The sequence below is a fragment of the Mustela nivalis genome (assembly GCF_964662115.1).
Source record: "Mustela nivalis genome assembly, chromosome: 12".
Lineage (NCBI taxonomy): Eukaryota > Metazoa > Chordata > Mammalia > Carnivora > Mustelidae > Mustela > Mustela nivalis.
In genome coordinates, this window is record NC_139031.1 from 22,389,046 (window position 1) to 22,416,782 (window position 27,737).

The 27,737-nt window shown below is 51.8% G+C and overlaps 1 protein-coding gene across 19 annotated transcripts; it reads right to left on the bottom strand.

The window, feature by feature from the left end:
* Positions 1-943: 943 nt before the first annotated feature.
* CCDC136 (coiled-coil domain containing 136) lies at positions 944-27,250 on the bottom strand. 19 transcript variants are annotated; one of them, XM_082694068.1, is made up of 20 exons: positions 27,108-27,228; positions 26,215-26,322; positions 24,165-24,413; positions 24,013-24,087; positions 19,880-20,203; positions 17,219-17,330; positions 16,467-16,635; positions 16,057-16,197; positions 15,563-15,721; positions 15,088-15,258; positions 14,490-14,675; positions 12,649-12,843; positions 11,931-12,158; positions 9,987-10,481; positions 9,423-9,650; positions 9,054-9,122; positions 8,112-8,393; positions 7,121-7,426; positions 5,205-5,311; positions 1,193-1,280 (listed from the first exon to the last, which is right to left on the bottom strand). In XM_082694068.1, exons 1-19 carry the CDS (start codon positions 27,157-27,159, stop codon positions 5,210-5,212), a joined length of 3,651 nt encoding a protein of 1,216 aa, XP_082550194.1. In that variant the 5' UTR covers positions 27,160-27,228; the 3' UTR covers positions 1,193-1,280; positions 5,205-5,209. The 19 variants fall into 19 exon arrangements, 18 of the variants coding, with proteins under 18 accessions (XP_082550183.1, XP_082550195.1, XP_082550196.1 ...); XR_014301493.1 differs by lacking the exon at positions 5,205-5,311 and having other exon boundaries at positions 944-1,280; positions 7,121-7,281; XM_082694057.1 differs by lacking the exon at positions 5,205-5,311 and having other exon boundaries at positions 944-1,280.
* Positions 27,251-27,737: the final 487 nt, after the last annotated feature.

The window sequence follows — 27,737 nt, forward strand, 5'->3', positions numbered from 1 at the left end:
GAGAAGGCGTCTAGGCAAGCAGCAGTCATAGAGCTGTTTCCACCCACTGTGGCTTATGAATACCCTCGGGGCCTCTCCTATGGAAGCATTCATATGGAAGAGCAGATCACAAGGGGTTCCACAGAAAGGAAGGCAAACAAGGACTCTCAGAAGTTATCCACATCATTCTGCTTGTCCCCACTTGATCCACTCTCCATCCTTTGCCCTGCTCTCAATTCCAGGGGACTGACTTGATGTCACCTGGGCTCTCTGGCTCCCAGCTGGGATTAGCCAGTGAGACGTGTCAACAGAATAGAGGGTGTCAGGCCCTGACAAGGGCTCCACCTCCCTCCCTGTGGGTCTGGGGTCCCTTTCCTGGCCTCTAGGCCTTGCTTCCTCCCCACCCCACTTCGGGCCCAGGATGGGAGACACTGGCTGGTGCCCCGGGGACCTCACTATTCCTTGCTGGTTCTCCTAACTCTTCCTGTGTATGTAGTCCCTTCACGAAGCCCTCTTCAAATTCAAGCTGAGTGTGTCACCTCTTCACTGTGTGACCCTACATGATCAGTAAGTCCTGAGAATCCCATGGGGAGTCACAAGGACCGGGCCATGAAGGCTTGCAAGCAGGTCTTCTCAGGGCGCTCTTCTCACTGCAGATGGGTATGGGCCTAGGCCCTGGGGCAAGTCATTTGACACCCCCCCCCCCCCCACACACACACAGAGCACCCGGCTCATTCCATTCCTGTGTCTGGATGAGCCCCTGGAGACAGGGTCTCTGGGTGCAGACCAGCGCGTCTGCAATCCGGCTGGCAGCACAAGGACCGCCCCTCCAATCCCTGAGGTCATCTGTAGGGTGAGAAATATTTAGGAACCAGATCCTTACGCGAGGTCCCTGGTGGAAGGGGAACCGCTCTGTCCTGGTTGTGTTCTGAGGTGTTTAACAAAGAAAAAGCAGAGTCTCAGGTAATTAGGTTGATATTTAATGACACAGAACCCAGGTTCTTATACAAGGCAGGAGATGGCAGCCAGCAGCTCCCCATAACCTTTCCAGCCTGGGTGACTGAGGCTAAGGAGATGGGGGACACATGGGACACATGGGTGGGGTGGGGGCTCTGGCACAGTGTGTCCTGCCCAAAGCTGAGGGTAGTGGCCACTGGGGATCTGCCCCCTTGGCTGGCCCAGGTCTGCCATCACTCCATGAGGCAGAACTCTGACTCCTGCGGTCGCATGTTGGGTAACACATACAGAGCCACAGCCGCAATAGCCAAGAACACCATAGGCTTCCACATCCCAAACATGTTCTGTGGGGACCAAAGACAAATGGTGAGTGCCCGGCCTTTGGAACCCTTCCCTAAGCCAGAGAGTGCCCTGTCTACCGGCACTGGAGAGACATCAGGGACCTCACAGTCTGGTCTCTCTCACCTCCTGGGAAACTGGAGTCAATGTGGTCTTAGTTCCGGCGGAGCTAGGTACCCGGAAGTATCACCGGAGGTGGCTATGTGTACTCCCGCCCCGTGGAATGAGGACAATACCAGTTCCTGGGTGCAGGAGTGAGCTCGGGAGGCAGACCAAAGAGCATCCGATGGTTGCAATGAGGAAGGACCAGCGCCACGGCAAGACAAAAAGGGTCAACTGGGGGCCTTTGGGAAAAGCCTGACTGGCTTCCTGCAGGAGCCACAAACTCCGTCAAAATGATAAGACCGAGGGGGCGGTAAAGAAAGCACGCCACAGAGCGCAAGCAAACAGGAGATTCCTGGGCAGCCCAAACCTTTTTTGGACAATGATGTTGGTTTGAGGAAACTCAAGGAAGCCAGTCATCGGCCATGGGAGACAGATGCCTTAAAAGACCCCTGGGCACCACCGTACTGATGGACGTCCCGAGCACGGACTGGTGTGCTGAGGCCTCCAGACACTGCCGGCCACAGCAAATCCCGCTGACTCGTGGTCAACAAAGTAGCATCCTTTAGGGAACATGAAATTGTGGGTAATACCTACTTGGGGAAATAGTTCCTGTTATTACTTTCGTTACTGTATTACTTGAAAGATGGGATTTGGGTTGAGTCGTCAGCTATGGCATACTAACAGAAGGATGATTTTAGGTGAGAGCAGAGCAGAGTACTGATGCTAAGAAGGCATTTGCTCAGAGAATAATGGAACTAAAAAGAGGATTTTAACCCCTCTACAAAGCGCAAAGGAGTCTACGTTTGTAGAAATGGTTACTAAAAAGAGCAGCACAAATGAAATGGAAAGCGAAACAATGCTAGAGGTGGATATACAGAGTAATTTATATAATAAGTGGAAAGGAAGCTAGAAAAAGCATTTACACGCTCAGATGTGTATGTCCTAATGCACACTGCTGAAAACATCAGTCCGGTGTTCCTAAAGGAGGACAAAGCAGGGCGCCTGTATGGTTCAGTGGGTTAAACATCTGACTCTGGATTTCAGCTCAGGTCATGATCTCAGGGTCTAGCCCGGTATTGGGCATGGAGCCTGCTTGGGATTCTCTTTCTCTTTCTGCCCTGCTCCTTAAATAAATAAAATTAATTTTTTTTTTTTTAAAAAGGGACAGAGTTAGACCCATAAATGTGAACTGGTACCCTTTATACCAGTCAGAGGCAAGTTCCGGATAGCTGAGTGGAAGACTGGTCCCAAAGGTGTAAATCACATCAGGCTTTCCTTTCAGACTAGGTTACTAAGTTGACAGATAAAAGAAATGGTTTTGGATTTTATCAAGACATCTGACAGATCTTCCATGATCTCCTTGGAGAGAAGGAGAGGAAGTAAGAGTATGGTTCCAGCACAGGCTGCTGTGTGAGCATTTGTTAGGGGACCAGTGAATTGAACAGAAGAGAGCCTGGAGACAAGACCCCAGAGGCCAGGCCCTCATCTGTAATGTGCATGAACAAGGCGCCTGGCTGGCTACGTTGGAAGAGCATGTGACTCCTGATCTCAGGGTGGTGAGTTCAAGTCCTAGGAGGGTGTAGAGATCACTTAAATAAATAAAACTTAAAAAAAAAAAAATGCACATGAACATATGAAGGTAGGCTGGTCTCCCTTGAGGAGGATGTGGAGCAGGCAAGGAAATGCATAATTTGAAACTACAAGGTCAAGATTAAAAAAAAATACAAACCCAAACTCCACATGTTAGGATACCTAATAGGAATGAATAAAAAATTCTGCCTCAGATCCAAAAAGTCAAGTGCAGGGAGAGAATGGGGAGAGGACACTTAGCATATGCGATACACAAAGGGGCCTTATAAACAATACATGCAGAGAGTTAACAACATGACATTAGTTGTCAAGAGAGCTGATGCCGCTGGAGACCGTCTGAAGAGAAGTGTGGAGTCTTCCTAATTACGTGGAAGCAACCATGGAAAGCTGTTCAAACTCAGGAGAGACAGCAAGGGGGAAGCAAGGCTGGAATTTTAGTTGTTGCTAACATTAGTCCTTGGAATCCAATTCACGATTCACTGGTGGTATGACCTGACCTCGCCATGCCTTAGCTTTATTATATATTAAATGATAACAAAAGCCACCTCGTTGGGTTCTTGCAAAGATTAAACGAGTAAATATATGTAGGGTGATTAGAACAGTGCCAGGCGCATAGTATGTAGAATGTAAGTATAGACTTTTTAAATCATTTAAGAGGTGTTTTATCATTTATGAAGCACTTTCGTAAACATGAACTCCTGTGATCCTCATGTGAGGAAGGCAGAGGTTTTACCACTCTTTGCTGTCATTTGAAGAAATTAATTTTCCCGTTCCACATTTTGCCCACTGGGACTTGTGGTAAGAGGCAGAGACAGATGGGGCCAGGTTCTCACCTGTCAGCCACGCTTCCTACACGCTACGCTGCCTTAGCTCCTGGACTGGGAGTTGCAGAGTGGGGCTCAGCAGGCTTCCCAAGAGCACTCTGACCCTGGAGCTCCTTCTCTCACTTTGCATGGGCTTGGCTGAGGAGCAAAAAGCTTATGGCCTAATGCTTTGGGTCTCTTCCTCTAGGGACTGAGAAATCTGGATGCAGACTGGGTAAGAACAGGTATAGGGAGGGACCCTATCGCTAAAGGAGTCAGACGGTTTTGGGGAGTAAGTGGAATGCCTTAAAGAGGAGAAAGGATGAAGAGGGAAGAAATAGAAGAAGGAAGGAGAAAAGGAGGCTGGTGAGCACTACCAACATACGCATCGGCCGCTGCCCCAACCTGTGCATTAAGCCAGCTGCACTCCATTTGCAGGGGTGAGAAGGGAGGGAGTGAAGTGGTGGCAGGGGGCAGGGGAGCAGGAGAAAGGAGCTAGAACAGGCCAGGAGAGAATAGTTTATGGGTTCCAAAGACAGGTGGAAGAACCCTAGGGCTCTATCTTGGGCCCCAAGACCACATTCTGCCTCCTAAATTTGGTATCCTGTTGACAGACCAGATTATATAGACCGAGGCCAAATGGAAGGTGCCCAGAATATGTCAGCCTTGGTGCCCTGAGAATACTTGCATCTCCTTCTTTTCCCCAGTACTACATTCTGTCCAGAAAGCCTGGCTTGGGAAGGCAATTACAATAGAGTCTGGACCCAAAAGGGATAAACAGAGAACTAGAAAATATTTCCTGGCATTCTGGTTCTGATTCTTCTGAAGACCAGAAGCCCCACCCCAGAGAATTTCTCAGTAGAAAGAACACAACATGGTAGTGGTCCCTGTTCCATTTTCACCATGTCTGGAGGACAAACTGAGCCTGCCCTCGGACACAGCCAGGGGTTAGGGTTGCGGCTGGGTCACAGCACTCCATAATTCCTCTCTCAACCAACGGGGAAAGCAGCGATGCCTTGTTTTGCCATCCTGGGTGGTGATGGTAGTGAGAGCTTGGTTCTGGGGCCAAACAAAGACAAACAGCACTCAGGCAGCCTCACAGACATCAGCTCATCAGAAGCAATCAGGCATTTTTCAAAGTAGCAACAGTGCCGAGATCATCCAAAGTTTTCCCAGCCACAGGACAGAAACTCAAACCGTGTCAGCAATATGCATTCTAACTCACTATATGTTAGGAAGATGTGCTCAGAGGTGCTACGGGCTCTGCAGTAGCCCAAGGAGAAACCAAGGCTAAACCTCAGCCCTGAGTATCCTGTTGTCAAATGCTAAAAGCAAGAAGTAAGCAAGTGAGAGAAAGGGGGAAAGAGGAGAGGCCAGGGCAACCTGCACCCTCCCTCGACCCCTCGGAAGGAGAGGACTCAATACCAGTACCTGTGTTAGGACGACGTCTCGGCCCACCAGCACCAGAGCAAAGCCGATATGACCACCAGGCCTACAAGAGGCAAGGAGAAGATGGGGGGCTCGGGGGCAGGGGATGGCTGCAACATATCAAATGAGAAGGAAGCACAAGGAGAGGCCAGGAGATGGGGGGGTGGTATAAAAAGACAGCAACACATGAGTCCAACGGATAATGAAGATGAGAAAACAAAGGGAAAAGAGAAAGAGATCAAGAGGTTAAACAACAGGCAGTGAGGGCAGCCGCATCTCTCCTCTGCGCCCAGGCCTGGATCTTCCCACTGGCAGCCTGTGGAGAATGCAGACCTGAATGGGTTAAGCAGCTGCTCAGGGCCAAACCAGGTGGTGGGGCCAGTCTCCTGGCTTGCCACACCCCTCGCACATCTTATCAAGCAGGGGGGATCTGCACTATACCATTCCTACAGGTCAGCAACTCTGAAAAAGGGAAGCTCCGAGAGTGAAGCCGGGCTCTCCAGATGAGGAGGACGTATACTTCTCCTGGGTCACTCAGTCTCCTGCCTGGCTGCCTGTCCCTCCCTTAGCCCACATGCTCTGGCCGCTCTCCACCAAATCTCCCATGTCCTGGGCCCTGGTCCCTACGATCCCCGAGGAGTCTAATGCTGTTGTTGTGAGACAAAATGCACTAGAACGGGCTGACAGTGGAGAAGTGCTAGTTCTTCGACCGCAACGATCTTCCAAAGAGAAAGTGAATTCGCATGCAGTAACGTGCACCATTAGAGCAGCCCGCAAAAGATGCAGGACACGAGGAGGCAAAGGGATGCCTCCACATGTAGACACAAGGAATGTGCTTGACTTTGAAGTACAAGGAGCCACCTGGCGTTTAGAGATGTGGCACCCAAGGCAAGGAGATTGCAGAGGCTCTGAACCAGCTGTGGTGAAATATGATGAATTCGAAGAAACAGAGGACTGGGGAAGAGGCTGTGGTTGTTCCTACTTTTTACATTCTAAGTAATGGTCCTCTGCCACAGGGTTAACAGAGAACTGCATGCATGCTAGATCCTTAGCCACTGCCGCAGACTAAGCTGCCGGAAAATTCCAGATAGCCTCAGAGCTGAATGGGACATCCCACCACAAGAGACTTATTTTCTTCCCCTGGGTTTAGAAAGACGCAAAGAGCCTGTACCAAAACTGAGATTCAGGAAGTACTCAGTCTTCAGGGAATCAGAGCCCCCAGTCAACCTCAACTAATACAGGAATTCGGAAGTACCAGTAGTTAAAATATAGACATACTTCTTCTGTACAGTTGGCACGTTACCCTGAATACTCTCATCCCAACCTCTCAGATCCAGCAGGTAAAGGGTTAGGGCTCTGGCTGCTCTCCCCAGACTGGCCCACGCCCCTGCTGTGCAGACTAAAATATTCTATTACTTGGGACAGCCCCCCACCATGCCCTGCAATCCACAGAACCCTGAGCCACACCTGCCTCCCCACACTCCTAACAGCCAACGAAGATCAACCTAGCAGGGCAGCTCCAGCGACTGACACAGGCTGGCCAAGAGCCTGAAGCTAGCCTCACACCGTGGGCTCCTCGGTGCAGCACCAGGTGAGGGGCAGAAAACCTCCTGATGGAAGGAATGAGGGCGACTGGAGGCGAAAGGAGGCAGGACTGCAACGGCCCCACACTGGCTCCCAGAAAAGGTGATCTCTGAGATGGGTCCACACAAAGTGCTCTCCGCCCACCACCGGCCATGGAGGGCCCACTTCCAGCACTCCCGGCTCCATCTCCACTCTCCCCGAGCGCGGGGCCTCAGGGCCGGCGGGCCTGGACGCTCCTGCAGAAGTCTGTCCTCGGGCCGGGTCACCCTGCCACACCAGGGCACCTGAGGCCCAGAGCCCACTTCCCACACGATCCAGCCTTCGACCACGGTTACCTTTTTGCTCTCAGAAAGCCTGAGGGGGTTGTTTCCCTCTGAAGCTTCGGGGCAAGCGTCGTTGTCGCTCTCAACTTTGCGGTCTTCTTCCTTGCCCTCCTGCTCTTGGGACTCTTCGTAACAGCCCTCCTCAGCTTTGGGGGACCTCATCTCCGTAGGCTCTGACGGCACAGAAACCAGTTCATTGCAGGAGTCCTGCTTCGTGTCCTTTTTGATTTCCTCCTCCTTTTCCTCCTCTACTTCCTCTTGTAGTAGACCATCTAAATCCGTGTGGCTGGCCTTGTAGTACAACACCACCTCCAGACTCTGTGGGTGGAGGCAGGGCAGGATGGGGGCTGCGGTCATCGCGAAGATGCCTACCCTCGTGACAAAGCCAGGCTAGCTCGAGCGCTCAGGTCCCCAGCCTGGCACGGTGCGCAGGCGGCACTGCGTCTCCCCCTGTGCAGCGTGTGGAGGGCAGTCATGCCCGGCCTCTCTGGACCCACATGGCCATCTGGCCACTAGCCATTTCGGACAGCCACCAGAGCTACAATCTTGGGCTCTGCCCCTCAACCACCGCCTCTGAGCCTTGTAGGGCGATGGCGACTCCTACTTTTCCCTTCTCCTCCTCACTTCTCACATCTGAGTACACCACTGCTTCGAATACGTTCCTTCTCTTCATCCATTTGGCCCCCCTCTTGGGCATGTAACCCAGGAAGAAAAGGGGCCCCAGGAGATGGGGCTGAGCTCATGGGAGCCGTCGTCCATCCTGAGGGCTGTGGTCCTTTGGGGCTGTGCCCCCATATATGAGTGGTCTGTGTGCCACTCCCCTTAACTTCATAGGAAAAGGGTGTATGGAATTGCTACCAAGCAGGAACTACTCTAATACAGGAGAGAGACCAGAAGCTTCTCTACAAATACCTCATCTGGCCGGGATGGTGGTGGTGATGATTTTTCTCCCTAAGATCTCCTCTGCCTTTCTGCTTATCAGGCTCCTAAGGTTATCACTTACCTTTTCGTTCTCACAGCTGCCCTCAGAATCGGCCAGGCTTGGTTTGGTCACCTTTGTATTTTTAACCCCATTGGCATTTTTGTTCATATTCTCGTTGCCACTTTTCCCCCTGGTTTCTCTGGCAATGGAGGACTTCTTCTCCTTGAGCTGGCGGAGCTCTTCCTGGCAGCACTGCAGCTGGCCCTCCAGCTGCTCCTGCACGGCCAGAAGCCGCCCCTGTTCGTCCATGCTCTCCTGGTACTGCAGCTGCAGCTCCCGAAGCTTGGCCTGCAGCTCCTTGATCTGCAGGGGGGGGCGGACGGCCGGTCACCTCCAGCCCCGCCCGGCCCTTCAGCCGAGGCCCTGCCCTCGGGTCCCTGCCTCACAGTTTGCCCTGCTGAGGCCCACGGGGCAGTAGACAAGAGAGGAAACATTAAACTGTAGGATACTGTGAGCCTCTAAGGCGGTTTCAGAAATAGCTTCTATATGAGGTAGCTGACGATTTACACCCAATGGGGTCAAAAAAGGATGATTTAAATTACGTTTTCACTGGGACCTGTCTGGACGTCTTTTTGACGGAAGATCCTACTTCGCCCAAGCTATTTCTCTGCCAGGTGCGTCTACCTGAGGAAACGTGCGGTCTGCTCCTGAGACTGTGCCTGGGCGCCTGTACCTCACCCTGGAATCAGAGGCAAATTCCAACCCTGCTCCCTAATTGCTGGTTTTGTCTTCCCTGACTCCCTGCATCACAGTCTCCCTGGTAGGTGACAAAACTAAGCAAGCGAGGCCCTCGGACTGACTGTGGTCCGAACTCTCCCGTGCACACAGTGAGTCCCGCTGGACTGTGGACTACTCCTGGGCAGAAAGCACGCCTTCTGTCCCATCCCTCACGGACGCAGAGCACCCTTCTCGGCATCGTAAGGGATCTGAAAGGAGGTGAGGCTCTGCCCTCAAGGTACTTACAGTCCAGTTGAAGAGACAAGAACACCCAAAATAACTAAAGGTGAAAAAATACATCTCTGTAGAAGTGCTCTGGGACACAGCCAAAGAGAGAAGTGGCAAAAGGAAAAAGAGAAAAATTATTTGGAGTCCTGCTGACGAGTACACCTGAACGCAGCAAGCACCTGAGCAACGCCCACCTGGGCTAGGGCAGGGCGCCCGGCCCCCCAGGATTCCGCCCCTGCTTTGACCAAGAAGGCAGCAGCAACAACACAGAGCAGGCAGCGGGCTCTCGGCCCTCCTTCCTCAGCCTCCCTGAAATGGCCAGGGCCTGTGGCCTGCTCTGGCTCTAGGGACTCCTAGAAGAGACCTTGCCTCCCAGATAGCAGTTACCTCGCTCTTGTCCTTGTCGTTGGGGGAGGCAGTGGGCTTCTCAAGACTTTCCATGCATTCCTTGAATTCCTTTTCACAGGCGGCCAGCTCTTCCTTCAGCTCTTTCTGCCTGTCCACCAGCTTTTGCATCCGGTCTTGTAGCCGGTCGTGTTCCTCCTGGCTGAGCTGGTACATGGCCTGCACGCCCTGCAGCTTGATCACCACCTTGGCGACCATGTCCTCACAGTGCTGCAGAAGGCGGAGGAGTAATGACCACGGGGAGAAGGATCTGCCCTCCGGCCCACTCGCTTGCTTCCCTAGGCCCCATCCTGGGTACGGAACAATGCGGCAAGGATCTGAAGCCGCCCCGGGGCTAATTCTGCGTTTGCTCCCATAAAGCACCATCACTGTGATGGGAGCATCTCCGTGTTAGACAGATGGGGTGCCTCATCCATTGCCAGTGACCCAGCTCGGCTCTGACCCTGCCGCCCTCCTCACTTCTCGAACCCTTCCCTGGTGACTTATCTCTTATTAAGACGGGAGGCTGCTCTCTCCCTGTCTGACCTCTCAACTGGTTACTTTTACCTCCATGTCTTCAGGCTCGTTGGGTTCACCTTCGGTGCTGCTACCGTAACTCTTGTGACCCGTGTCCGAGCTAGTGCTGCTGCCGTAACTCTTCTTGTAGATGACGCTGCTGCTTCTGCTGCCGTAATTCTTCTCACTGCTCTCCTGGGCACTGCTGCTACTGTTGTAGCTCTTGAGAAAGCTCTCACTGCTGGTCTGGGTGCTACCGTAGCTCTTGTGATAGCTCTCGCTCTCCTCGATGCTGCTCCCGTAACTCTTGCGATAGTTCTCGCTGCTGGAGGCCACGCTGCCAGAGTTCTTCTCCAGGCTCATTCCGCTGCAGGGGGACTGGACCTGGAGCAGCTGCATTTCTTCCAGGCAGAGCTGCAGGTCGGCCTGCAGCCTCTTCCGCTCCTCGAGGAGCCTGCCCTGCTCCTGCTGCAGCAGCTCCTGCTCAGCCTGTGTGCCCTCGTAGAGCACCTGCAGAGCCTGCATCTGGGCGATGATGAGCTTGGACTGCCGTGGGTGGGTGGGGAGACATTACCATTACTCCAGACAGTGCCGTCCTTCTCGACACACCCCTCCTGGGGTGGATGTGTGAGAGCCCACGTCAGACACCTGCACACCTACACCCCAGTCTCCCCAGAGCCTAGGTCTTTAATTGCCTGCAGCTACTGGCACGTGTCAGTCACTTGCTCACAGGGGGGAAATCCATTCAGGAAAGATAATGTACAATTTCCAGGCTCCCATTTCTCCTGGTTTCTAACTGTGGTACATCCCTCTCTCCTTGAGGCAGAGCTGGAAGAGTATCAACAACACTCTGGCTTCCTACCCTACTCTCTTCACAGTCAGGCCATTCCCATTATCCTGACCTTGGGGCTCAGGCCCTTCCCTGGCACCCAATTCTAAAATCAGCCCTGGCCTTGATTGTGAGCCTACAAGAATGCCTCCCTCAGATGATGTGGACCTGGAATTAAGGTCTCACTATGAATTCCTGTACATCCTGCCCCAATTCTGAATCTGGCCTCTGGGCATGTTTTCCAGGGCTTCTGGGCCCGGCTTCTTGCTGCTGATGCCCAGGATGAGATCTGATCGGTTAAGGACATAGTTATACCTGGTTCCTGTCTCTGTGTTATCCAGGTGGAAATCTGAGGCTCCTGGAATCTGATCAAGTCTCAGTTTGGACTTCTGCAATTCCCTGGTTCTCCCTATCTAGGCTAATATTTGAATGAATAGGGCTAGCCTTAAATTGAAACTGTGTACCTGCTCTTCCTTGCCTACCCTGAGACCTCAGACCAAATGCATCCCCCAGCCCCAGACTTATAGGGAAATCTCTACCAGTGTGACCTCAGGGGCATGACCCCTTCCTGGTGCTTGCGATGCATGGATTCTCTAGTCTAACGCTCTTGACCCAGCTGTTAATGCCACCAAAGTTGTAATGAAGACACTGTGGCCAGTAGCAGGAATGCCACAGGCTAGGAATTCTTCCCTTAGAAATGAACAGCCCCAGATCTGTCTCAAATAGAACACCAAAAGGTTATAGATTCTGATGGTTGAAAGTGTACTACTCAATTAACAACCAGCTCATGAGAAAAGGATGATATGCCTACAGTTGGTCTCAAGGAATCCTGACAAACACTAAGTTGATAGTATAAATCTGGAAAATGATGTGAAGGGGCATCACATTGAAGGGGCATCAAATCACGAGGCGATTAGATCCCCGAGTCAGCCGGGTTCTCAGTGTTCACAGAGCTTCAACTGGGTGTGTATCTGACTGAGGGCCTCAGGCCATAGCTAAAGCCACATCTTCATGAGCCCATGCGTGGTCATGGCTGAAGAAGGGGGCCTTAGTTTCATCCTTACTCTTGGTCAGACAGACCTTCCTAACTCTGACCCGTCCACGGAGCCCTCTGCCCTCCCACGCTGTTGGCCCCAGAACTGTCTCCCTGCCTCTTGCTCTGTTACCTTGTCATGATCACACTTGGAGGACTTAAGTGATTTGGAATCATCGGGATTCTCCAACACATCCCGGAAACGAGACGTTTTGAAAAAATGCAGCTCTTCGTGCAGAGCTGACTGTTCTTTGAGCACGCTTTCTTGATTCTGCACCAGTTTTTTCTGCTCTTCCTGCATACCTTGGTAGAGCAGCTGTAGTTCACACAGGTCTTGTAACTTTGTAAGGAGCTCCTGACTCTGTGAGGTGGAGTGGAAAGGAAGCGGGCAGGAACTGTGGTAGCTACAGGGGAAGACCCATGTCTCCTTCCTCTGGGGACCCTTCCCTTAGGAGTCTCTGGGTTGGCTCTGAACGGCCATCTGGGACAGGGTCGCAGCGGGGGAGCGGTCTTTTATGGAGAACCGCTAGGTGAATAGCCACGATCTCATGTGTTTGCAGGTATCCTGTAGTTTACAAAGTTCTCTCTAAGTATATTTTCTCCAGAGGGACTAAATACCTAGAGAGAAAATGCTGGACAGATTCCAGACTATACTATGTATTTTAAGACTTTAAACACTAATCAGCTATACTGAACTTTCTGGTTTAAAGAGACTGGTGACAAGGAGGGGCTGAGACAGCAAAGAGAAGGTTTAGTCCCCACCCTGTTCTTTTTCCCAGGCGTAGTTACACCTCGGAAGCTTCTCCAAGCAGCTTCTCCCTAGTTAGCCACGGCTCCCCGGCCAGGGTTACCTTTGGGAGGAGCCCAGCTTTGGGCAGTGGGAACGAGAGCCTGTGCAGCTCTTCTTGCAGCTGCCCCTGCTCCTCCTGCATCCTCCTCTGATCCTCTAGGAGCTCGCACTGCTCCATCTGCAGCTGCCCCATCTCCTTCTGGCTGGCCTTGTACTCCTCCTGCAACTCTGTCAGTCTGGACAGCAGTGCGTCACACTGTGGGCGGGGCGGGCGCGGAGGGACAGTTACTCGGTGATCCGCTGCTCCGCCCCATCCAGCGGGCAGAGCCCTCCTGTGCCCTCCTGGTCCTTATGGTTCACCGGGGGCTCCCTCCCTGTACAGTCCCCTCGGACTGACCATCCCAAGCCATGCTGTGCCCATACAGGCTTAGACACCAAACTTGGGAAACCCCAGCAGGCTGCTCAGGACCATCTGGCTGTGCTTCAGATTCCATCTACTGGTCCCTTCTGAGAGCCCTGTGAGGGGAGTGTTACCAACACCCCTCCCTTCTCATGACCCCACTTTCCTGCCCTTCTGGCCCTTCCCTGTGATATACACCATTCTCTGACCCTGCTGGGAATTCTAGTTCCTATCACTGTCATCAACCCCAACTGGTTTTATACCTAATTATACTCCTTACCAATAAAAACATCAGCTGATCTGTTCCTATTTTTGTTTTCATAATCGTCTTTTTAAATCACCAGAAGAATATGGGCTATTGCTGAATTTGGGTTGAGAAGACTAAATTATCCCATGATTCCAAGAACTCAGACCTTCTAATATCAAACTGATCTCAATGCTGTTTTTAGGACAAGGGGAAAAGCTGGCTCCGTGTCAGCCTGCTTCTCCTGCTCCACAGCTGCTTCTACTAGGAGCAGAGGGCATGAGCAAAACCACAGACACTCTGGCCTCTAAACAGAGGAGGGAGAGAGGAAATGTGAGCCTGGGTGTAGAAAGGCAGGTGGGCTGTTGGGAGTGGTCAAAACAACCTCCCCATTCTGGGTCTTCCAGAGGCCCTTCCCCAGGGACATAGCCTGCTGCTGGCTGCAGGAGGAGCCACTGAGTACTCTGGCAGAAGGTGACTTGCTCCACCCATCTTTTGAGAATCTTGTGCCTTTTCTCCATCATGTTTCAACACCTTCCATTTCCTATCAGTGATCAGGAGTTGAAAGTGCTCAACACGGGGTAACTGATAATAGCTTGCATTTTACACACTATGGAAGAAAAGAAAATGAATAAGGAAGGCCTTACTTATCACTACCAGGATTTATTACTATAAGCCAAGTGAGAAGAAAATAGTATTCTGTTCAATTTAAAAAGGGTAAAACTCAAGTTTAGAGAAATTCGCTCCTCTGAAGTAACAGAGTAAACCCTGGAAGCACCTAAGTCCTTCGAACAACCAATCAGCACTCAGGGCATAAGACCACATCATCTGACAAGAGCATCTGCAACTGCCTGAGAAAACTGGACCTTCTTTTTCTGGGTCTAATGAGAAAAGCTGTATATGTGGGCTTTTGTGTATGTCCTTCTCCACAAATGACAAGATATCACTGAAGTTGTAATAATGAAGGATAAATGACGACACACATGGAATCAAGTGCAAAATCTTCAGGTGTTCAGACTGGATCCAGCTGTAGTGATCCTACTAAGCTGTGGCTTGGGCCCAAAGTCCAGATCAAGGCAAACTGTTAACAGCTAACGGTGGGACTCTGACTCTGTTTCCTGACTGGCACACTCAGCTGTGACTGGACAGGGAGCTAGCTCATCAAGCCCCTCGGCTGGATGACTTCACCTTTTGCCCTCACACCTCCTCTCTCCAGAGGAAGTACCCAGGAGATCTCACCTCTCTTAAGTACAATTACCTTATTTGCACACTTCCCCTTGTCCTCTGGAATGGGTGTGGTGGTCTTGAGCTCCTTCAGCTCCTGCTGGCAGAGCAGGAGGTCCTGCTCGAGCTGATCATACATGTACTTCTGCCGCTCCAGCTCCTCCTTGCTGGTCTGGTACAGCCGCTTCATCTCCTGAAGCTGGGCGTGCATCTCTGCGTTCTGGGGTAGGGGAGGCAGGCCCCGCCATCATCCCAGGAGCCCCTGCAGCTACTCTCTCCTCTCAGACGGGGACTAAAGGATCTGCTTGGTCCTTTCTGGTCCCAATTTCATCCCACTGGGGGCTTCCAGAGATGGACCCTAACAGGCTCTACACAGGGACCTTCTGGGGTTTCCTTTTCAGGCAGGTGGGGAAGAAAGAGAGCCACCTTTTTATAGGCTGAGTTTCTGATCTAAAATCAAAGGAAGTGGAGAGCGTCATGACTCTCTGAGATCACCTTTCTGTTAGGTACCTCTTTGTCCCCCGCACCAAGGACTGGACCACAGAACTCCTACGAAGCCCCCTCCTCAGTCCTATTGCTCTCACAGAAGATTCCATCTGGCTACATTCTCCCTCACCTGAAGCTTCTTTTACCTTCTCACTGCTCTCCTGGAAGGAGGCCACGATGTCCTTGAGGCGCTGTACCTCAGCCTCATGGTAGCGCAGGTCCCCGCACAGCTGGTGCTGCACCTCCAGCAGCTTATCCTTCTCGCACGTGATGTGCTGGTACTGGAGCTGCAGCTTCTGGAGCCGGCAGAGTAACTCCTGCAGTGGAGGGGGCTGTGGCAGTGGGCGCAGCGGGCCCGCCATGGGCAGCATCTTGGGGGTCAGCAACCCGCTCGCTCTTCCGCCCGAGCCCCGCTCGGACACGGCCAGTCTAAGGCCTGCCTTCTCCCTGCCCCTGGCTTACCGGCTGTCCTCTCGACCGGCTCAGCGCTCGTGGGAGGCCAGAGGCCCCTGTCGGGGGTGCGGCCCGGCTGGCAGCCGCCCTTAGTCTAACTCTGCTCTGGGCCACCTTCCCCAAAACCTCTTAGCACCTCGGTTGCCCCTCACCTCCTTTTGTTGTTACCTTCTCACTTGGGCTTTCTACGCCTGTGGATTTCAAGACTTTGAGCTGCCGGAGCTCAGACTGAAGCTGGAGCTGCACCTTCAAGAGCTCATTCTGCTCATCCTGGCTATCATCATACTTTTTCTGCAGGGCACAGAGTCTGGTCTTCAGCTCCTCATTCTGTGGTGGGAGGATGTGGGCAGAACAGTTACTCTCGAGAAACAGCAGACCCCTCCACAGACCAGTTTGGGTCCTTTCCAGACGCAGACATCTTGAGGAGCTCCCACAGGTCTACGGTCGGGTTTGTTCTGTGAGGCAGACACTCGGTAATGACTACCATCTCTAGAATGCAGCGCTACGTGACTTCTCCAGCTGGTCTCCAGCAGACTATACCCTCGGTTGAGGGCAAGAGTCAGCAGAGCATAGCCTTGCCCTGCGTCCATCCTTCTCTGAAGCCGCGACTCCACAGAGGCCCTTCTGCCCTCCCCAGATGCCCGTCCCCTGGCCATGGTTACCTGTGTGGCATTGTGGGAAGTCTGAAACCGGAGCACCTCGTTCTGCGCGCACTTGAGCTCCCTCTGCAGCCGCCGCTGCTCCTCCTCACTGGTCCGACGATGATGCTGTAGTTCTTGCAACTCACAACACAGCTTCTTACACTGTGCAGGAGACGAAACGGAAAGGCTGACTGAGGACAGGTGCCATGTGCCCTTTGAGAACAGGCTTGGTGGGGGGCAAAGAATATCTTGGAGAGAATATGACATTCGTCTCACTGGAATATTCACATCAGGCAAGCAAGTGAAACCCCAGGGTACTACCGCCTGCCACAGTGCATGCCCCCTTTGTCAGCCCTGTGTCTAAGGAGGCATTTCTACAAGGGCCAGGAGAGGGTAAAAGAGAAACAACCAAGGTGCCTGCCTTCCCCTACCTTGTTCTGCATGTCATGCATCTGCTCTTCAGCTCCCAGAAGCTGTTGTCGCAACATCTGGGTTTCAGGATCAGGTTCTAGAAAATCCACTTCTGAAGTCTGAGACTCTGCTGACATCATATCCTTTAGCATGTGGGACTCCAGCCACTTTTCTGTTGCTCTTCGTGTCCTGTGAGCCAGAACCCCAGAGCCATGTTTGGGTAAGAGCTCTGCCTGGCATCACCTGCTAAGTGTGCTTGGTCCTGATGTCTTTATTTTAAGCAAAGATGGTAAAGAGCCTTCTACTGTGGTTTATCTCCCAAATAAACATACTGAGAAGGTGAAGAAAAAGGTCCCAGCACCTCAATCAAGGCATGTCTGGCTCTGGAAGACCTAAGAGTGTTAGTCTACTTGGGCTAAAGGCTGGACCTTGTGTCAAGCCAGCTCTAATCTGGAGGCCCTACACCATTAGACTGAATCCAGGCTGTGTAGATAATGAAGGAATCACTTCTGACCAACTCTAGGGCAGAGCAAACCAAACCTCAATCCCTAGAATGGAAGAAAACTACATTTTAGCACCCCAGTCCTGAGACAGTTGGATCTGCATGCCTGCTTCTAGGTGGCATCTGTACCCTTTGAAGAATACCATGGAAAGGACCGCTGTCTAGGAGAAGAGGGACATTCATTAGCCTGACATCTGCCTTCACTAGTTCTACTCAAGAGACAAGCCCAAAATGGAGTCCTGCAGAGTCCCCCCAGCCTGCTGGCTGTACCTCTCACTCTCCAGATCCGCAAGCTGCCCTGTGAGGCTACTGTTGCTCTCCTGCAGGGCCCGGTACTCCTCGTTCAGGAAGCGGTAGCGTTCCCGCAGTTGCTGCAGCTCTTCTACAGGGGACAGATGGAGACACGTGAGATCCCAGGGAAGAAGCACTGGTAATCAGCCCCTAATTTGCCTGCATAAAAATCGGACCGCAGAAGGCTGAATAGCTTCTCTTTTCCTAAAGACAGAAGAGACACCATGTGCAGCGGTTTGGAAGAGAAGGCCCCCAAATTACACACTGCTGTGTCTGTGTCCTCTTTCAGGTAGCTGCCCGTTTTTTCATCTGCCTGGAAGATCTGCCCCGGGTGCCCATCTTCAAAACCTCAACCAAGGCAGAGTCTTGAGATTTTAGGAGCTGGTGAAGGTTTCCACAGAGTTTCTGGGTTATCGTAGTTTAACTTTCCATTGAACTGTTTATGATGACCTTCCCATTACTCTTTTAGTATAAGAGCTGAGGGATGTGAACTGCCAGATGTCACACTGCCAGTCCTGGCCCTCTGGAGACAACACCGGCATCTCAAACATCCTTTTACTTACTCTATCACCACACCAAATACACTAGCCAGCATGTGGTCAAGAATTCTAATGATCTTTTATCTGCTGTCAGAAGAGCCCATCCCAACCAGACCCACATATCATCCTCAACCATCAGCACAGATCTCACTGACATGCCCCAGCACATGTTCTTAAGTACCAGGTACCAATACTTTTTAAAGCTGCAATTATGGGCACCTGGATGGCTCAGTCGGTTGAGCGACTGCCTTCAGCTCAGGTGATGATACCAGGGTCTTGGGATTGAGCCCTGCATCGGGCTCCCTGCTCAGCATGGGGTCTACTTGTCCCTCTCCCGCATCAGGCTCCCTTGCTCAGCAGGAGCTCCCCCTGCTTGTGTTTTCTCCTTCTCTCAAATAAATAAAATCTTTTTAAATAGTTGCTTTTTTCTGTTTTTTTTTTTTTTTTTTAAGATTGTATTAGTTTATTTGACAGAGAGAGAGACCAAGCACACCAGGCAGAGCAGCAAGCAGAAGGAGAGGGAGAGGCAGCTCTCCACGAAGCAGAGAGCCAATGTGGGGTTTGATCATGACTCAAGCCAAAGGCAGATGCTCAACCAACTGAGCCACCCAAGTGCCCCTCAAATAAATAAAATCTTTTTTAAAAAAAAGAATTATATCTCTTAAAATACCAATTCTACTGATATTTAAAGAACGTTAACTTACTCCAAGTTAACACAAGGCCTATCTTATCTGCTCTCAGATTCAACACCCTGAAATTCATGTCTAATGTTCCCTCTTTATTCCAATCAAAAGTTCTTGGAATACTGCAGATTATCATGGAAGGAAGGAAACTAATCTTTAATACAAGCCAACCACGTGCTAAGCATTAGACTTGATGGTTTCAGTCTCACATTCAGTTAGTCTGTGAGTACTTCAACATACTAGGCATTTCATTTAATCCTGAAAATAGCCCTGTAAGGTTTTCTTTCTCTTTTTTAAAAATAAACTCTTAATTTATAACTTTAGATTCACAAAGATAGTGCAAAAGTCCCCAGGAGGGCTCTCAACTAGTTTCCCCAATTGTTAACATCTTACCATTGGTACATTTGTCACATCTCAGGAATCAACATTCATACATTACTGTTAACTAAACTCAACATTTTATTCAGATTTCTCTCCCGTTTTCCCTAAGGCCCTTTCCTGTTCCAGGATTCCCTTTGGCTGTAAAGTTTTATTAACCAATTTTTACAGATATAGAAACTAAGTTTCAGAGAGATAATAACCAGGCCAAGTTCATCCCGCTAATTAGCACAACTGAGATTCTGAACGCAGGTCTGTTTAACTTCAACCCAAGCTTTCCCACTGTGCTGGCCTCACTCTCCTGGCACCACCAGTCCAAAGGTTCTTCTGAGAAGCTTGTTACAGCTGGGAAAACTTGCAGTTCTTTGATTCCTTGTTGATTGCCTCTGCTTGACCTGGCCTAATACAGCGCCTCCCATTATACCCAGATCATAAATCTAGCCTCAGAATAAAGGCAGACTCTCTGATGTCATGAATCCTAGCAACTAGCTGGGAGACTCATTGTCTGAAAGCAAAGCTCTAAGCTTTTTAGTATCTCATGTATTACTGGAAATAACCTCTCTTCCTCTCCAGCTGTCTTGTGCTCTGATTTGCTGCTCCCTAAAGCTTCTACGTTGGAGAGGGCTCAAGGACTGGAGCCCCCCCACCAAAAAAAAAAAAAAAAAAAAGAAACATGGACCAGGCAAACTGCCATGCCAGAGCAGTAGGAGTCTCCCAAGGTGACCAGTCCCTTACCCTCCCATCCTGGAACTGGAGACATTTTTAGGAAGGGCTTTCCCACAGTCAAATCAACAAATCAATGGCTCTCTGAGAAAAATTCTCAGGGTACATCTTCACAGTGCTATTTCTTATACCATCACTGACTGGTTATGAGACATCTGGGTACATTTTCCACCCTTAGAGTCTTGAATTCAGCCTGGAGGTTTTCTCTAGAGGTTCCCAATTCATGATCTAAGACCACCTTCAACCATCTTCTTGGAGACAAACTCCCTCTGCTTGGCTCTACTGAGAGACCAGGAAAAAGGCTTGCCCTCTCATACCTTGCATCTCAGAGTAATCGGAAAGATTTAAACTATTGGATGGATCAGAGCTCTTCATTTCCATTTCTGCACGGAGGGAAGTGATCTCCATTTCATACTCTCCCCGAATGCGCTCCATGTCATCGAGTTCATTCTGCATCCGGCAGAGATCCTCCTGCAGGGATGCTATGTCACTCTCATGTTCGGTCGCGGAATCCTCTGCTGCTTGCCGCAGATTCCGGATCTCAGTCTGGGCCAAGTGCAACTCCTGTTCTATTTCCTTAAGTTCACTTTCTTTCTCACGCTCTAACAGGGAAATCTCCTCACGCAGAGACCGCAGCTCACCTGCAAAGCCCAGAGGTTGGGATGGTCAAGAGGATAAGTGAACGCATCTACCATGTTCTAGAGGCAGAAAGTTAAAGGCAGACTTATTCTTTGGAAACTACTGGCTCTCTAGTCTCACTAGCCCATTAACGAAGTATAGCTTCATCCGCTATGGAATAAAAGGAATACCTAAGAAGGGAATGGAGGGACTCCATGTAGTAAGATGTGGTAGAAAAGTAGAAAAGTAGATTCTGGCACCAAAGCAACACCTCGGGCTACTGCAAACAGAAAGTATTAAGTGCTTCTACGTTGAAGACCGAAACTCATGTACAGTATTTTACTGATGCACTGAGTCTTTCCAAAAATTTCCCGACTAAAAAAATTTACACAGGCTTTCTCATCTGTTCAGCCTGGAAGCTTAGAAATCACGGAGCCTCACCGCTCCCATGAGCTGCCTGTGGTAAGTACTGGCCCCTAAATTGTATTTTGAGTTCACAGCTTTTCAGCTGTGTGATGTAGACTCATCAAATGGTAACCAAACATGGTTATGTCTTTCACTTCCCTACTACATCCTTGTTTGCTAGGGTTCTAACTTCCCTTGTGTTCCCCTCTCAGGTCTGGCCCTATAAAAACGGCTTTCTCAGAGCCACTGGAGAATGGAGGAAAGTCTCCCGCCCCCAAGCGAGCTCATAATTCATAGCGCAAAGGGGCAGAGCCCGCCCAGGGTGGAGAGGCGGGGCTTGGGGGCCCGAGGGGGAGGAGCTTGTCGAAAACTGGGCGGGGCGGACCCTGGCCGGGAGTTGGGAAGGTTGGACCCGAATTCCGAAGACCCAGCGCCGGTTGACAGGGGGTATGGGTCCGTCGGGCCGAAGCCGAGGGCCCGGGAGATGGGCTGTGGGACAGAGAAGCGGGCTCCTACTCACTGGTTATGGCCTCCATCTCGTCGGCCCCCCTGCAAGCAGTCTCCCTGGGGGGCCCCCCCGCCGCCGGCCGGTCCCGGCCCCCGCGGGGCTGTGGCGGCCGGAACGGCCTGTCAACACCAGCTACCTCTGAGGTCGCGCGCGCCCCCTCTTGGCGGAAACGGGCAACGCGCGTGCGCAAGGACGGTCTCTGTTTCCTCCCGCGGGGTGGGGCTTGGGGGCGTCTTCAGCAGACCTGCAGCTTGCTTGAGGCTCAGCAGAAACAACCCTACTGAGTTAAGGAATCGCTCCAGAATTTGTTTTCCCAAGTAGTTGCCTACCTGCCTCTCTACGGACTTCCCTCCTCTTTGTAAGGGAGTATGTCCCTTCCCCAAGCGAAGGTCTTTTTCTGTTCTACTGGATCGTTTCCTTCAATCGTACAAACATGATCTAGTGTAGTGAGTCCTATCTTAAAGCCGCCCCCAACAAACTCTCCCTTGACTTCATTTCCATTCCCCTTATTTCTCTGCTTGTCTTCAAAATATGACTACTGTAATGATCTATTACAGTATATCTATAATGATCTATACTCACTTCTCTATTTTTCCTCCCCTTTCCACTTTAATCCCAATCCGATCAGGCTTCTGTCTTCCCTGAAATATCTCAGAGCCTTCCATCTTGCCAAATCCAATGGCCATCTTATCTGATTTAGCAACTTTTGACATTGATTGTCATCTCCTTGAAGCACTTTCTCCTCGTGGTGGCCAGGGTGTGAAATGCTTCTGCCAGTTCCTCCTACCTCAGTCTCTTTTGTTCCTATCTCCTCTACTAGATCTTTAAATATTGGAATATCCCTGGGACTGGGCCTTTTTCTCTTCTTCCTGTACCTCCCTGTGATTTCATGGTGATCTCTCAGGGATTCAAATGCCTCCCAAATGTATATCTCCAGCTTTGATTTCTCCCCTGTTCTAGATTATATATCCACCTGTTCCCTTATAACATATTTATTTAGATGTCAATAGTCATTTCAAATTCAACATGTAAAAAGATGTCTCCAGTGGTTCCCTGAGCCCTCAAATGCCTAGTCTTCCCCATCCCAGTAAATGACAGCACTGTCCATCCAGTTTCTCAAGGCAAAGTCATCTTTCACGTCTCTTCTATTCCCACCCACCCACCTCCACCTTATCCATTTCATCAGAAGTCCCGAGGGCTTCACCTTCAATATAAGACCCTCCCATGTCTCTTTTACTATACTTAGAATAAACACCAAACCTCCCAGCCGGCCTGTAAGGCCATTTGTAATCTGGCCTCAGCCTGCTTCTCAGAACTCTCTCTTACCAGGGTCCTTCACAGGCACTCTGCTTCAGCCACAATGGCTTTTGTTCCGTCCTTCAAACTCATGAAGCTCATTCCTGCCTCTGAGCTTTTGCAGTTGCTGTTGCTTCTGCCTGGTATGCTCTTCCCTCAGATTCTTCTCATTATTCAAGTCTTATTAGCTCAAATGTCACCTTCTCAAAGAGGACTTTTCTAACTGCCTCATTAAAAAAAAAATTCCCATCTCATTCCATCTCTGTGTATCATATTGTTATGTTGTCTTCATAGCATTTATTGCCACCTGAACTTATGTTGTTTATTTTCTGCCTCTCCCCATTAGAATGTACTCTTCATTAAGGCAGGGATCTGGTCTGTCTTATTCATCGCTTGTCCTCCAAGTATATAGGCACTCAATAAATGAATGATAAATAAATTAGCACCATTGTACAGATAAGGAACGGAGTCTCAGAAAGATAAAAGTGACTTGCTGGGGGCGCCTGGGTGGCTCAGTGGGTTAAAGTCTCTGCCTTCGGCTCAGGACATGATACTAGGGTCCTGGGATTGAGCCCAGCATCGGGATCTCTACTCAGTGGGGAACCTGCTTTCCCCTCTCTCTCTGCCTACTTGTGATCTCTGTCTGTAAAATGAATAAATAAAATCTTTAAGGAAAAGAAAAAGTGACTTGCTGAAGATCTTAAAGCTTGCAGAGTTGGACCCAAGAATCTAGGTGATTCGAGACCAATGCTCACAGTTTTCCCAGCTACAACACATCTCCAGCCATTTCTCTCCTTCACCCTCTTCCCATTCATTGTCTACGTCTCCTGCATCTACCTTGCCTTATATCTTTCGCTTCTCTTTTCCTCCCTTCCTACACCTTTGCTTGTTCCTCTCCAGGCCTGGTTCCCAGCCTTGCTTTTTTCTCCATTTATATTTCTCTTTTGGTTTCATCTCAGTTCTCCTGGGAGAGTCCCTGCTGTTTTCTAGGGCAGTTCCCCTAAACCTTCTGGAAGTCCATGCAAGTAACAAAAGCTGCCTCTTTTTTTGGTGGTGCAGTGGAATGTGGGACACCTGCCTTGCTGCTTTCCAGAGACAAAGGGATGTGGGTGTTAGAAGCAAGGGATTTGGGGCCATAAGCTTGGTCCTAGGGAGCAAGTTCTCATCTGCTTCTCTTAAAAGATGCAGAGTCCCCTTCAATCCCCTCTCATTGGCTCATTGCTCTTCCCATGGTGTCCTTGTAGGGACAGGGAAAAGTAGTCTGGTTTGGTATTCAGCCCTAATTACCTGCCCCCCACCCCCAGAACAAAGGGAAAGGGATATAGGTGTGAAGGCAGGAAGCTGGAGGAGAGAAAAGGGAGATTGTCAGCCAGAGAGAGAAGATGTGAAATAGGAGGGCAAGAAAGGGCAGGGGAGGGCAGAAGAGCCAGGCAGTGATGCAAAGAAGAGCAGCTACTAGGTAGAAAAAAGAATGGAGAGAGGAGAAAAAAAAGTGAGAATAGTAAGCAGAAAATGAGGAGAAAGGACTGAATTAGTTTATATTCATCTGCTAGGCTTCAGCCAAACCCTCAGGACAAAAGCATTCGGATGCACCTGCCCTCCAGCCTGAGTGCTGGGAATTACCTTGGAGCTGCTGGATCTGCTTGGTGAACACCTCTGCCTGCTGGGCACTGGCCAGCCGTTCATCCTCCAGGAGCCCTGCAGGGAGAGGGGGAGCAGGCGTGATCCTGGGATCCAGGGAGCCCAGGGCTTCTAGCCCCCTCCCGGGCACTCACCCTGCAGCTCCAGGGAGTCGTCCTCATGCTGCCCCGCCAGCTCCCGTGTCTCCTCCAGCTCTGCCACCAGCTGTAGCACCTGAGCCCTCAGCTCTTCCAGCTCTGTCTCCGTGAGGCTCAGGCCCCGGTGCTTGCTGACAGACAGGGAGCTCACGCTGCCCCCTTTCTGCACTTGCTCTTCCTCTTCTTCCACCTCTTCTTCCTCCTCCTCCTCTTCCTCCTCATAGAGAGCGGGGAGCAACACTTCCCCTGGAGGAGAAACCCATCCCACCAGGGGCTTAGAGTCAACTTCCTTTCCAGAGTCCTTCAAGGAACCCTGGAAAGCTCATGGTCCCAGGGCAGGGATGGTATAATAGTGCCACCTGTGTCCCCCAAGGAGCCCCTAGGCAGGACCTGCACTCATGATGAGTCCTCAGGTGGAAGGTCGCCCAGCCTCCACCTGGCCCAGGCTCTTTCTGGACCAGGACTGTACCAGGTGGCCTCCTATTACTGCCTTCGGGCAAACTGAGGAGCTGGGGGCAGGTTAGCCATGTGAGCTTGCACAAGGATACCTGCTTCTTCCAGTCCTGGTGGTCCCTGCAGTGTGGGACAAGTACTCAAGAAAGGATTCAGACACTGGGTATGCCTTTAGGCTGAATGGAGCAAGGGTCACAGTTCGAGGTTTGTCCAAAGTTAAAAAATTATCCAGGTGGCTTGGGAAAAATTAGCCTTTCCATAATTAGAAAGAGTTAGTTGCCTATCAGTAGTTAGAGAAAGAAAACATCTGAATGAAACGATTCTAAATATTTCAACGGACAAACCCTGGGGCCCTTTCAAATGTATTTTCACGTAGCCTTTTTGAAATTTTCTGCAAAGTCCACCTTTCTTTTCTCTGCAGAGTGTCAGGAGGCCTCGCATGAGTGTTATGAAGCCCCTCCCTCCACGCTGCCCATAGGGCAGTTTTCACGTTCAAGTCCAAGGTTGTACTTGTGTATAAAAGAGATCCTACCAGGGCACCTGGGTGGCTCAGTGGGTTAAGCCTCTGCCTTTGGCTCAGGTCATGATCTCAGGGTCCTGGGATCGAGCCCTGCATTGGGCTCTCTGCTGGGCGGGAGCCTGCTTTCCCCTCTCTCTCTGCCTACTTGTGATCTCTCTGTCAAATAAATAAATAAAAATCTTAAAAAAAAAGAAAGAAAGAAAGCCTACTATCTTAATGCACAAGAACCTGGGGTATAGTGGTCCCTAGCCTCTGGTTGGTGAGTATCCCCTCCTTTGCTGCAATGCAGTTCCTTGAAATAGCAACATTTTATTAGAACACTGATTATTTGCTTTGTTTTACAATTCTGAATCCCTGGTCTCACAACAGCAGCCCAAGGTTCATCTGGGACCCCTTGTCTGCATCATCTGTCCCCCTTAGGGGAGCAGGGTTGCCCACACAGTGTGCACATGGACCTGGGGACACTTCACAAGAAGTCTCGGGGAAGCGGACCGGCATCCTCTCAAGGACCTGGTGTTGGCAGCAACTGCTAAGTCACAGGGGTGCGGTGGGGATATGTGAGTGTTGGATGGTTGGCCTTCTTACCAGCCCCCTCCCAGGCAATTCTTTCAGGCCGGAAGAGATCCTAGAGAATCAAAGCCAAAAGGCTTACATTCAAAGTTAGTGGTGGTGGCACCAGAAAGAGAATGCTCACTTCACATGCTTACTTCCCTGCTTTTCAAAAATATGAGACAGCTTGGGATCTAGGTCGGGTGGCAGTGAGAACAAACCCCCTGCTGAAAGGCTGCTTCAAAGCTCTGTCCAACAAGGCCTCTTTCTCTGTCTGGCAGCTCCCCCAGGACACACAACCTGGTTAGCTGGTGATTAGGGCCCCAAAGGGATGTGCCCAGAACCTCCCTCAAAGCCGGAGCGCTGAGGAGGGGTAGAACTCAGACCTAAAGGGTGGAGGGGGCTCAGGTGAGCTAGAGAAAGGGCTCTGTCCTGGCTGGGAGTTCTAAGGACCAGATGGGGTAAGGAGGAGGGAAGGGCAACTGGCTAAGGGGAGAGAAACAAAGCTTTTTTTGGAAAACTCACCCTCCATTGCTTGCATCCCCCGCCGCTCCAGGGACCCCCAGCGTTGGCCTTTCTTTCTTTCACAACCCTCAGATGCCTCATAGGAGCCTAAAGTGGTCACTGTGGGTCCTGTGAGCAGGGAGAGAGGAGGTACAGTGGGCTGTTAGGGGGGCTGGGGTGCCCGGGAGAGAGAAGGGGACGTGCCTTCCAGCCCTCTGGAAACGCCGGACTTTTTTTTTTTTTTTTTAAATCCCGGTGGAAGTGCTTGGCTCACTCTGCCCAGGCTGCAACTCTCCTCTCTCAGCCGCCCCTCGAGCGGGGCCTCAGGGGACCCCGCCCTGCGCTACCCAACGCTCGCAGCAGCCCCGGCTCCAGGCTCCTTTCCCAGCCCGGAGAGAAAGGGTGTGTGTCTCTTTAGCCGGGAGGGGACAGGGAGGAGACCGGCCAGGATGGAAGCGAGGGCAAGGGCCCGGGAAGATGAGGCTGAAAGGGTGAGGTGGTGCGTGGAAGGGGAACGAGGTGATGCGGAGGGTGGGGAGGGGCGTATGGCAAGGGGTTCTGGGCCGGAGCCGCTCCCCTCCTGTCCATTCTCCCCCTGGACCTCGTCCACCCCAACCTCGCCCTGCGCTCGAAGCCTTCGGGCCGGAGTGGGCGCAGGGTCTGGGGCCCCCAGGGCTGGACGGTTCGGGGCGAAGGACCGCCGGGGGGGAGGATGCGACCGGTGTCGGGAAGACCCAACCCGGAAAGATGGAGACCGGGCCCGGGGTGTGGGGCAGGATGGAGGGAGGAAGACGGGACGGAAAGGTGGAAGCAGCAGAGGGAGGGTTGGGGGGAGAATGAGAGGGTCTGGAGGGAGGAGAGATGGAGAAGAGGAAGGAGTGGCGGCGGAGAGGTGAGGGAGGGGCGGCTCTGACCTGGGCCCGGGCAGCTCCAGCCCGTGGCGCCGGCCCCGGCGCCCGCCTCCATGGCCGCTCGAGCCGCCGCCGCCGCCGCCGGTAGGAGACGCCGCAGCCGCCAGGCCGGGGACCCGGAGCCGGGTGCGCAGGGGGAGGGAGGGCGGGCCGAGGGGGCGGGGCCTGGCCGGCCACCTGACGCCGCCCCCGCCCGGAAGCCCTCCCTGCACGGCGCTCCGGGACCTGGTGGAGGCGAGCCGGCGCAGAGAGGCCAAGGGAGCCGGTCCCCCGACACACCCCAGGGCCCGGGCGTGGGAGAGGGGGAGCGGACGGGAGCTACTCGGGGCTTGAGGTTGCCCCAGGAGTGGCCACAAGATCCCCTGGTTCTGGCGAAGGGTCCTGCCCCCAGTCGGCTGCGCTCTGGGGGACCCCTCGCCGCCCGGTGTCAGAGCCCCGTCCCGCGCAGCGATGGGGGAGGAGGAGGACAGAGCGGGACGAATCCTCTGGTCCTGTTTCCTCCAAACGCTCAGACACATGCCCACCAAGCAGGACCCGAGTCCTCCACCTCCGCAATGGACGCGGACCCCAGGCCACCAAGCCCCATTCCCGTGCGGTGGCCTCTTGTGTCCCAGGATTGCGTGAAGGCAGCAG

What these genes read in the sequence shown, in the direction of transcription:
- CCDC136 (XM_082694057.1), bottom strand. Translation starts at nt 27,159, where the DNA reads ATGGAGGCGGGCGCCGGGGCCGGCGCCACGGGCTGGAGCTGCCCGGGC. An exon ending in CGACTCCCTGGAGCTGCAGG is followed by an intron (nt 24,088 to 24,164) that starts GTGAGTGCCCGG and finishes CTCTCCCTGCAG; the next exon opens with GGCTCCTGGAGGATGAACGG. An exon ending in ACGAGCCTGAAGACATGGAG is followed by an intron (nt 9,651 to 9,986) that starts GTAAAAGTAACC and finishes CGCCTTCTGCAG; the next exon opens with CACTGTGAGGACATGGTCGC.